This window comes from Mustela nivalis, assembly GCF_964662115.1.
Source record: "Mustela nivalis genome assembly, chromosome: 2".
NCBI classification, from domain to species: Eukaryota; Metazoa; Chordata; class Mammalia; order Carnivora; family Mustelidae; genus Mustela; species Mustela nivalis.
Genome location: NC_139021.1, coordinates 25923658 through 25935845, shown reverse-complemented (window position 1 = coordinate 25935845; position 12188 = coordinate 25923658). Strand labels below are relative to the sequence as shown.

Sequence of the window (12188 nt, the reverse complement as noted above, 5' to 3'; positions counted from 1 at the left end):
AAACTTTTCACAACCTGCTCAATTTAAGAAAGATTTAGTGTTTCACTATTTGTTCCCCTAGAATTAGTACTTGCAAGCTAAAGTCTTGTCTACAAATGGAATTTTATAATAGCCCATCACAAAACTCTTTCATCCTTTATGTTTTGTATTTTTGTGTTTCTTAGAATTTTAGTACAAAGCTGTTGGATATTTTAGGATTCTAAACATAGTAACACTTGACATTATATAGCCTTCTGGTAATTCTGATAAACAACACCCTTTAACTAGTTTGAAGAGTTACACTAAATCAAAAACTCCTACAGTAAGTCTGTAGTATTCTATCATTTCTTCTTTACATGAAGATTCTCCTTATAAGAGAGTCAAATTCCAATTGTTTGGAATGCGGTATTTTAATTTAATTGGATGTTTTCTAGGTTAAATGGATAGAAAACAAACAAATGGAAAGTTCATTCTCTTTCTTTGAAAATGTGTTTCTTACCTGTATTTTAGTCCTTGTTTTTGTAAGTGTACCTATAGTAAATGTAAATTAATCAATGATTGATGATCTAGAATCTTGCAGTGGTACATGAAGAGCAACGTACGTGTGAAATGGAAATAATGAAGAGTAAATGGGAATATGGCTAAATTTGAACTGGTTCAAGCTATGCACTTATTTTGTGCCTTTTTTTTTTTTTTTTTTAAGTTTCCTTAATAAGCTTTTTTCTTGTTATCTGTTTAATTTTCTACAGAAGTCTAAAACCTTCATTACTCCCTGGCTGGTTTGAGCCTTTAGATGTGGCTTGCTTTATGCATTAAGTGTTTTTAAAATGCCGACATGTAAAAGACAGAAAATATGATGTGAATATATATATATATTAAGCTTTCACTTTACTAATCAATAGATCAATAGGTTCACAAGAACAGGGAACTTCTCTGTTGTGTTTTACTGCTAAGACCTCCATATTTAGAACAATGCCTAGGACACACTGAATGACTAATGAATTTGAGCTTGCAACTCTTGCATATGAAGTTACAAGATGGGGGTAAAAAGAATCTAAATTGAGTGCTTGAGTTTGTTCCCTTCTGACGGAGGTACTAAACACTTTTCCTATAACCATGTGACTCAAAAACCACTATGAAATGATTACTGAAAATGCACTTATGATTTAAGTGAATAATTTATGATATAAGTGAATAAAGATAAGGTTTTGTTTCCTAAATGTGCTAGATTTGCATATGCTGAATACTATAAGAAATATAATCATGAACAAGGAATGAATGAATTTGGAATCTTCTCTCAAGTTGCTTACAGTACAGTAAGGAGAATATATAAAGAAATGAGATTTTGAATAGAGAGAACATACTTTGGTCAAAATCTATTATAAATTCATGATGACAGTTCTAAAGCACTTGAGGTAAATTGTTTCAGATAAGACAATTTTAATTTTAAAAACTTAGTAATAAAATGTTTAAAAGATTATACAGCAGGTTTTGTGCTAACTTTTCTCATGCCAATAGAGATATAATATGTATCTTAATTTTCTAGAGTCCAACTTGGAGAATCAAAAACAGACCATGGAGGCAAAAGGCACATAGAAGTATGAACCAAGCTGCTGTAAATCCTTAGATTATCAAAATAAAAACATATTTTAGTATTCATGAATTGAATGTAGAGCCAAAGCTTTGAAACTAAACTCAAACTTAAGTTTCAATAAAGTTTTCTTTCTTATAAGAAATAGCTATCAGAGGGGCATCTGGGTGGCTCAGTGTGTTAAAGCCTCTGCCTTTGGCTCAGTCATAATCCCAGGGTCCTGGGATGGAGCCCCACATCGAGCTCTCTGCTCAGCCGGGAGCCTGCTTCCCTTCCTCTCTCTTTGCCTGCTTCTCTGCCTACTTGTGGTCTCTGTTTGTCAAATAAGTAAATAAAATCTTAAAAAAAAAAAAAAAAGAAATAGCTATTAGAGACACAAGATGAATTGGCCCATTTTATTTATTTATTTATTTATTTATTTATTTATTTATTTATTTGACAGAGAGAGCAAGATCAACAAGTAGGCAGGGAAGCAGGCAGAGAGAGAGGGCGTAGGAAGTCGCTCCATTGAGCAGAGAGCCCAATGCGGGGCTCAATTCTAGGACCCTGAGATCATAACCTGAGCAGAAGGCAAATGCTTAACCCACTGAGCCACCCAGGTGCTGAACTGGCCCACTTTAAATTCAGAATCTGAATCTATTCTTTAAATTTTAAAAGCAGTGGGTAACTACATTTATATAGTAGGTAAGGGAGAATTTAGATTTTTCAAGCACTATAACGCCTTTTTTTTTTTTTTTTTTTTTTTTTTTTGGTTAGGGTCTTCAAACCATTCAGAATCTAATGCAATTTTGGACTCTTTCCTTAGGAAAAAATTATGATCATTTAAAATTTTGTGCATTATTTTGAAGTTTCATAGATTTCTGAAATCTTAGACCCTATGTAAAACCATTCTAGAATATTGTTCTTAATAACATCAATACCCATTTTATCCATTGTTTTATACATTCATGAAATGTTAATTATTCTTTAATTCATACCTATACAGACTGGTGGGCTGGGCTGCCAGAAGTATCGATTTTCTACCTGAATGCAGGTTATTCTTTCTTCTCCTTGAAGCTCATAGCCTGGGTCACATTGAAAAACAACAGTGTCCCCAGGTTCTCGTCCATCCCCATTTCGAGTGCCATTCATGGGAACTCCTGGGTCACGACATGCAGTGGCAACAGAACCTATCAAAAAACAGAAACAAACCTTTAGTTTTGATGCTACCAAAATCAGTTTCAAAGTTCCAGACCTTACAGTTTAGAAACTTCCTCATATCTATGTGCTTTTAGAAATTTAACTTATAAAATGTTTGAGTCAATTTTTCAATCCCTACACAAAAAACTAATTTTAATTGTTTTTGTTGTTGTTGTTGTTGTTGTTAATTTGTGTGCTAATTTGTTTCAAGAAGAGACATGACATTTTAGTAGCTCAATAATAGATTTCCTGAAAATTATTAGATGCTCTGTGAAAGACTGTGCAGAGGATGAAAAGAAAGCCATGGAGAGTTTTCTCTGCAACAGATCTTATTCCATAAAGGACTTGTATCTAGAATACATAAAGAACTCTTAAAACTCAAGTGTGGTCCAGGGGGAGGAAGAAGAAAAAACATTCAATTAAAAAATGGACAAAAGACATTTAAATGAAGAGGATAGTGGATGGTACATGAAAATATTTGTTTAACATCATTAACCATTAGGAAAATGCAAATTAAAACAGCAATGAGATATTACTATATACCTATCAGATCAACTAGAATAATTAATAAGATCACTGAATGCTGGCAAGGTTCTGGAGAAAATGAAATTACTCAGGCATTGCTGTTGGAAATATAAAATTCTACAGCCACTCTGAAAAGAAGTATGGTAGTTTCTTGTAAGACTAATGAGTTTACCATACAGCTCGGTAATTACACTCTTGTACATTTATCCCAGAGAGGTAAGGACTTAGGATCACATACGTATTTATTCATAGAAGATAAAAAGTAGAAACAACCCAAATATCCTTCAACAAGTGATTAGTTAAACTGTATATTCATACCAAGGAATATTACTCAGCAATAAAAAGGAATGACAATACACATGACAACTTAAGTGGATCTGAAAGGAATTATGAAGAGTGAAAAAATACAATATCAAATGGTTGCATACTATATGACTTTATTTATGTAACATCCTTGAAGAGACAAAAATTAGAAAGTTGAAAAACAGATTAGTGGGCACCAGAGGTTGTGGGGGAGGGGACGGAAGGCAAAGATAGCACAAGGGATGCTTGTGATGAACTGTACTGTGTCTTTATCATGGTGGTGGTAGTCATACAAGTCTACATAGAACTAAATAAACATAAACACACAGATATATGTAAAATTCATAAAATTTAAGTGACACATTGTATCAAAGTCAATTTTCTGGCTGGGATATTGTGTCATATTTATGCAAGAAGCTGTCATTGCAGGAAACTGGGTGAAGAGTATACAAGGTCTCTTTATTTCTTACAACTAGATGCATGTAAAAGTGTTTAAAACTAAAAGAATTTTAAAAATCATTAGAGAAAAGGAGAGCTGTATGAGGCTACTGTTCTTCTATATCCAGTATATGACACATTTAACAATAGAAACTCCAATTATTCAGGTTAATGGAACAAAATATAATTTTGAATTACCATAAAGTAGATTTATCCTAAAGCATATGGCAATTAAGTATCAAGACAAAGAAGCTATTAAAATTTCCACTTAAACCATTATTAAACTACAATCATAAATGTAGGATGCAGCACTTGTATAAATTATTTTTTAAATTGCATATTAAACTAATGACACAAACTGCTGGATTACAGACACATAACTGATAGTCACTCATTCATTCACTTATAACTTAATAGATCCCAAGTATCGTGCTAGGTTCTAGGAATACAAAGAGGAAATAAGCAGACACAAATAGAATTGACAGACTTTCAAATTATTTTGCATAGTGGTGGTACCAAAAATGAAATTCTACTATAAACATCCTGAGTGGGTACATAGGTAGAAACAGATAAATGATGATAGATAGATAGATAGATAGATAGATAGATAGATGATAGATAGTTAGATAGATAGATGATGGATAGATAGGTTCTTCAATATGTCAATCTATTAATCTGTCTAGTAAACTTGTTGTAGCTCATCTAATACACATATGCAATAAAGAAATCAGGGACCTACACACAGTATTGTAATGTTCTGACTCTTAATATTGTGTGGGAATCAAAATTAACATATCAAGTAAAAAAACTTGAGGAACAAAAAAAGGATATTGGTGGGATATTAAACCTGACACCGAATAAAAAGTAATAACTCTGTTAAGTGTTATCAAGTGACTCCTGATCTCAGCTCAGGTCCTGATCTCAGGGTCATGAGTTCAATCCCCGTGTTGGGCTCTATGCCCAACATAGAGCCTACTTTAAAAAAAAAAAAAAAAAAGAGAGAGAGAGAGAGAGAGAGAGAATCTGTAAAAAAAAAAAATAATAATAATAATAATAATAATAAAGGCACATAAGTGGCTCATTCAGTTGAGTATCCAAATCTTGTTTTGGTTCAGGTAATGATATCAGGGTCCTGAGATCAAGCACCCTGTAGACTCTGAGCTCAGCACGAATTCTGCTTGAGATTCTTTCCCTCACCACACCCTCTCCCACATCATGTATGTGCACCTGCATGCCCTCTATCTCTCAAATAAAATCTTTAAAAATAAAATAAAATGCAGTAATAACAAAAAAGTGACCATTCATATATGCATATGTAATATACATATATTTTGTTTACTTTTTCAGCAGACTAAAAAAGTTAATTTTTAAAGGGTTACAATTTTAAGAGTTACAAAATATGGACAGCAAATATAATTTTACCGATCACTTAAATGAAGGAAAAGCTATGTATCTTTATATGTATTATAAAAAGACAAGAGTTTTGCTTCATTTTTCTGATAAAATAATGTTTCTGAGCAATGACTACGGGCAGGGACTTTATGTATATAATTCCTTGAATATTCCTAACAACCTTATGAGACAAGTGTCATTATTATTCTTATTGTAGAGGTGAGAAAACTAAAGTTTAGAGAGATTAAGTACTATACAATACTACAAAAACTAAAGAATACAGAAGCAAGATCTGAACCCAAATCTGTCTTAGAACCCAAATACTTAAATGTTATACTAGACTGTCCTTTTGTACCTGCAACTGTTCCAGAGATGCAATTTTTCTCCTCAATAAAGTAAAATAAAATAGATAATGAAATAAAATAACAAACCCCACTAAGAAATTATGGGAAAGGTAGAGATTTACATATTGATAACTATAAAAGCTAGAGCTGTCATAAATTTGGATCATCCTAAAAATATTAAATTTACCTTCATAGGAATTCTTTTTGAAACAGTTGTTTTTAGTTGTTAATAACAAATCCATACTAGAGAATATAGAGGGAATGCGACAGGGACTTGGTTCCAGTATCAAAGTGAATGTGTTCTGTAATGCCTGTGTGTCCCTTACAGAGCATCTCCAGTGCATCACAGATTCTTCCAGTATTGATAGAGATCTTCTTGTGAAGTATTTTTGTAATAAACTGAGTCATTAAGGTTTTCTTGAATTGCTCTGGGATGGTTCTCACCCAAAAGAAACTGATACATGTATTTGTTTTACAATATATTAGTGGGGAGTGATGTTCTACATATGAGATTTATTTTTAAGATGGTTTTGTTGGGAAAGAATTGACATAAATAAAAAATGTGATCAACTTTCAATGTGAAAAGTGGTTAAAATAAGATGACTTTGATATGATAATGAACATATAGTTTCTGAAAATATGGCTTTGCCTTTGGGTCTGCTTAACTTGAAGAGAGGTGGTGAACACATACTGTTCCTTTTTTTCTCAATTAATAAACAAATTAGGTTAATATTTTAAAGCACAGTAGAATGATGAGGCTTAAAGAAAGACTGATGATATATATATATATATGTGTGTGTGTGTGTGTGTATTTCTTTTTCCCCCTTGCTTGGAATTACTTGAGTTCTAAAAGCAACTAGTTAGATATGTACAAGAACAATTATTTGGTGTGAATGCTGTTGTCTTATTTACTTTATTTATTCAAAGTTTGATCTCCATACTGGGTATACTCTGTGTTTGTGGGCAAAATTTTAATAATTTTAGTATCAATCATTCTTGTTTTCTGTATTGAATAGAAGGTATAACCATTGAAGAAAATAAATAACCACTTAAGGAGCCATACAATATCTCCTTGGGAATTAGAGGTAATCTCACGTAATTAGGATAGTTAAATTAGCAGTTTTATAATTCTAGAGCTTAAGGTATTAGTCACATATATAAAAATAGATAATTTTTATTTGATATTAATTTTTCACTTTTGTAGAACATAAAATTGTCAGAATTTATAATTCTTATTTGCTTTTTCTTTTTGTTAAATAAATTTTTAAGTAGATCTTTGATTCTGTTTATTTTCCTATTCTGGAATAATATGCAGCACATTTCTATGTAATAAAGACTGTTTTGTAATTAAGTACTTTAGTAACTCCTTTAAACAAATTAAATATACATATGTCAGAAAATAATACACTTATCACCAATGTATTAACATGAGTGATTTCTATTTATTTTCTTCATTTTTAAAATTGTTTCAAATTTAATTGATGGAATAAATATCTGTATTTGTTCTGTTAGGTTGACGTGTGTCATTCATTCCTGATTTTTTTCTAACATATATATGTAAACAGAAATTCCAACAAAGATAAAGGGTCTTAACCTGGTGTGTCACCTGTAATGATACCATGAAAGGAACATTCTGGAAATGACACATAGTAGGCTATTTATATATATTATATAGTATCCAAATATAGCTTGGATTGAACTTACAAACCTTATTAATTGACAATAAAAGATAACTGCCCTTCTTTGTTTCTCTCCCCTCAAAAGGACTGGCCATTTATATTAATGGTTATTCTAGAATTTAATTCATTAAGTGGCTACTGTAAATTCCTCTCTTTATACTAGATGACTATTCCATAGAAATGATAATAGTCACAGGGAAAAAGTATATAACTAAACAATGTGAATAGTTAATATGTAATATTTTTGGATACTATCTTTCAAATCCTGTATTATGAGCTGTTTTTCATTTGATTGAGGAAAAAGTCCAAGTACTACAATTCTCTAGTAGTTAGTATTTTTCCAGTAAGAAAATTCAGGCTTACAAGGGATAAGAAACTTGCTCAACATCACACAGTTATTTACAGTAGTTGAAGTGGAAATGTAGACATGAAAACGTATCCAAGGACATTTCTCAAATAAAAATGTTATTGTCTTTGAAATAAAAAAAATGCTTAACATGTAGACTACATTATTAAACTTGATTGATATGATTACTTAAAGTGAAATTTCTAAAATATGTTATTAAACTTCAAGTGTCATTTTAAAATCGAAAGAGCATCTACCTATCATTCTGATATAGCAATCCAAAGGACTATATATTGACATTTGAATTTAAATCTAATTAGTGTTTTACTAAAAACAGTTGCACAACTATCAATGTATCTGTCTTATCCACAGGTATATATTGTGTCAAACTAAATAAACTCTGTGTATCTAAGAAAGAGAAGCAGTTAAACATGAAGAACAGTTAATTTAGAAGAGATTCCAATAAAAAATGATATTATTAACATCAGAAATGCAATCTAGCTATATGTATGGTAAATTTAGCCGTATATGTGCCTGATGGTATTTTTTAATTACAAAACTAAGAGCATTCCACTCCACTGTTTTCTATTATTCTCTCTCTTCTTCTCATATTTTGCCCAATTTCTTCTCTTACAGTTCACTGAGAGAGTAGAATAAGTAACACAGGGATACCCTCACTTTAGCACCACTAAATTTATCATCCCACTGGTGTCTGCACCTATATTCTCTGCTTCTTCTGTGGTTGGAAGAGAGAAGGTGTTTTGCTCTGTATAAATTCAACCCTAGTTCTTGGGCTGCAGGTATTAAACTATCTCTCAAAGGCTTTATTCCTAAACATTTTTTTTTTTTTATCTCTTCTGAATTACCAGTTCTTCTTTCCTCAGTGGCCCATTCCCAATAGCATACAGACATAATTTATATATTCCATCTTAAATAAACAAACAACACTCTTATTACACCTCCATCCTCTTCCAATTATTTCCCCCATTTCTCTCCTTTAACAGGAAACATGAAGCATCTCTCTTGAGGGAGATGTCTGTATAACTCTTTCCAATTTCATCATCAACTTTGCATTTGATGTATTCACTGAACTGCTCTGGTCAAATTTAGCTGCCAGATCCAATGGTAACTTCTGTGCCTTCTTTTTTCAGAAACTTCTCTGCAACATATGCCACAACTGATAGCTCACTCCTTCCTTCTTCAAGCACTTGTTTTATTGGTGTCCCAGTCTTCAGACTAATTTTCTTTTTGGCTTATTTGCCATTCCTTTCATAGTATCATAAATTTCTATCTGTTTAACCTAATGATTGTTTCTATCTTTTAACTTAATGACTGAGGGCTACAACACTCCAGGGATTAGTGCTTAATGTTCTTCTCCCTTCATACAGTTTCCTCTAGGATAACTTCATCTGACCCCATGGTTTTAAATACTCTTTTTAGCTTAATGCCTCCTAAATGTATATATTCAGCATTGCTGTCCCCCTTGAGTTTCCGATCATGCTATTCAATGGCTTTTTTAGCTCCTTTACTTGGATATCTAATAGACCCATCATTTACCACACCCAAAACATTCATAAAATTGTAAGATCTTTTAATTTTCAGATTTTTTGGAAAGAAAACTATAAAAAAGCTATTAAAATTTCACTTGCGTATATAATTTTCCCTATGCTATTGATGTCAATAAAAGAAATAAAAGCTCCAGTTGGAAACAAAAAATTTCTTATTGCTAACTTCTAATTTATTAAACCATCTAGATAAGAATACCTTTGTTAGAATTAAATTCACCATATGAGTTAAAAATCACTGACATTAGAAATAAATTGAATATTGGCAAAAATACAAAGTCTTATAATTTTCACTCTTTTTAAGCTAGTGATTTTACCTTGTATGGTAGCATTTGATATAAGTTGTACAGCATATGACTGAGTTTTCAACATTGTTACAACTCATCAGTGCTATAAATATACTTCTGACTTCTCATCTTGTGTTTGTTTTAACTTAAATGAGAGTGTAATTTAATCAGAAATAGGCACTTCACCTAATACGTGCATATACCAGTGCATATACGGATTTCAAATACAGTATGGATGATGGCTTGAACTATGATTCAGAGGTAGTGTCTGAATGACTGTCTTAGAGACCTTGGGCAAACTGATGTTCCAGTTTTTTTTATTGCATTGTTTTCTGCAATAGGGAATAAATACACTAAAATCACTCATAAGTTCCAGCATGTCCTTTCTCTTCAGAAAATTGACTCTTTGATATAAACTTGTTTATCTCAAGACCTTTCAAAAAAGAAAAACCTAGGATTTCATTTAGTTGAATAAGTAATGTTATCAGAAACAAGAGAGCCTTAGAATCTAGTCTCACCTATGGTAAGAAAGGACATTGATCACATTGTACTCTTTGCCTGAATTTTAGCTGCCTCATCTGTAAAACTGGCATGGCAATATTTTACCTGCCTGATTTAGTATCAGATAAAATCTTAAAGTTCTATTCTAACAATTATGTTACATAATCTTATGAAAATATCAATTCTGAAGTGAATCATTAAAGACCAGTGGTTTTATACATTTTTGCAATGTTAGGATTTGGCAAGGTCATGGTCCAAATTTGGTATTCACAAGGCCTTATATTCATTCCCCTCTTCCTGTTTCATTGCCTTATACTCCTGTATTGACTGAGAAATGGCACTATATTTTCCACTTCACTATCTATAAGGAAATCAAGTGGGGTAATGGAAATATTTAACCTGGAAGAAAATTCCATCCAGAGTCAAATAAATCAGAAAATATTTGAAATGCAGATGGTAACCTAGAGGTGGATTTCACCCAGGAGTATTTTGCCCTTGATTGAGCTCTTGTTTTGTACAAGATCCATCAATTTTATAAAGAATGTTCAACATCATTACTAGGCCTACACTCTGCCAGCTACTCAGTAATGTGGCTATCTTTAGAATTTCATTATGTTTCTAAGGCTACACCTAATGATATGGCAAGTCAGGTTAAAGTAGATGGCAGCATGACAGAGACATTCCCATCAACCCAGGAGGGAAACAAAGCTGTTAATGTGGGATGCAAAAGGAACCTCAAAGTCAGAGTTGCACTATACTTCTAAGAATATAGAAATTTATTTAAAAAATGCATATTCAATTATTTCACAAGATTATTATCATGCACCCACAATGATCTAGATATTATGCTTGATATTGGAGATATATTTTAATGAGACACCACCTCCCTGCCTTCAATGTGGCTTATGCCTCAATATGAGGACAAAAGTGGGAATAAAATTACTGATAAAATTTTTGTGAAATCATAAGGCATGTTAGGTGAAAACCCAAAGTTACCTATACAGGAAACTGGTTTTATATCTAAAAATTATAAAAGACTATATAAAAGTCTAATTTGAAATTGAATTCTAATATGGTATCACTAGAAAAAATAAGCAAAATCATACAAAAATGGTTTTACATTATTTTTAACTGACAATATATAGTCTCAGTGCACTTTGTTTTACATCATTAAACAATTTCCTATTCAACCAGATTTATTTAACATTTGTTAAGTACTAAGTACCAGGGGCAGTGTCAATTTCTAGGAATACAAATATTAATATGATAACATCTCTTCAAAGGAACGTAATCTAAGAGAGACAGCAGATGTGTACATAGCTTTAATATAATAAAATGAGTATTAATATTAGGTGACTTTTTATCATTCAAACTGGAAAGTTCTGGGAATGAAACATGGAATTAAAAATAATGTATGTAATTAAAAATATGTATTGACCGACACCTGGGTGCCTCAGTCATTAAGCGTCTGCCTTCAGCTCAGGTCCTTAGGTCGTGATCCCAGGGTCCTGGGATTTAGCCCCACGTCAGGATTCCTGCTACATTGGAAGCCTGCATCTCCCTCTCCCACTACTCCTGCTTGTGTTCCTGCTCTCACTATCTCTCTCTCTCTGTCAAATAAATAAATAAAATTTTTAAAAAATATATGCATTGACTAACAAAACTGGTATTATATTGATGAACATTTCAAAATAGCTATCCATACAAAAACTCTTTTTAAAGTAATTTCGTAAAAAATCATATATTTATGCACAAAGAAACATATTCTTTATATGAATTACCTAAACATTAAAAATAATGTAATCAAAATAATCATTTGTGGTACATATGCACATCATCATTGGTTTCTTGCCCATTATGTAGTGCCTTTTACTTTTTTTCCTAAAGAATTAATATATTCTTATTTTTATTAGTATTGTTAAAGATAGTTTAAATACATTTATTTTATTATTTTTTTAAGATGTTATTTATTTGACAGAGAGAGAGAGAGGTCACAAGTAGGCAGAGAGGCAGGCAGAGAGAGAGGGGGAAGCAGGCTCCCTGCTGAGCAGAGAGCCTA

General features: G+C 31.9%; 1 protein-coding gene across 5 annotated transcripts in view; it reads right to left on the bottom strand.

Moving 5' to 3' along the window:
- The window catches only part of CSMD3 (CUB and Sushi multiple domains 3), a 1245805-nt gene that overhangs the window by 289135 nt on the left and 944482 nt on the right, over window positions 1-12188 (bottom strand). For all 5 annotated transcript variants that reach the window (XM_082720053.1, XM_082720054.1, XM_082720055.1 and 2 more), the window contains one exon: window positions 2548-2739. In XM_082720053.1, coding sequence (XP_082576179.1) covers window positions 2548-2739 — 192 coding nt within the window. The remainder of the gene's footprint in view (window positions 1-2547; window positions 2740-12188) is intronic.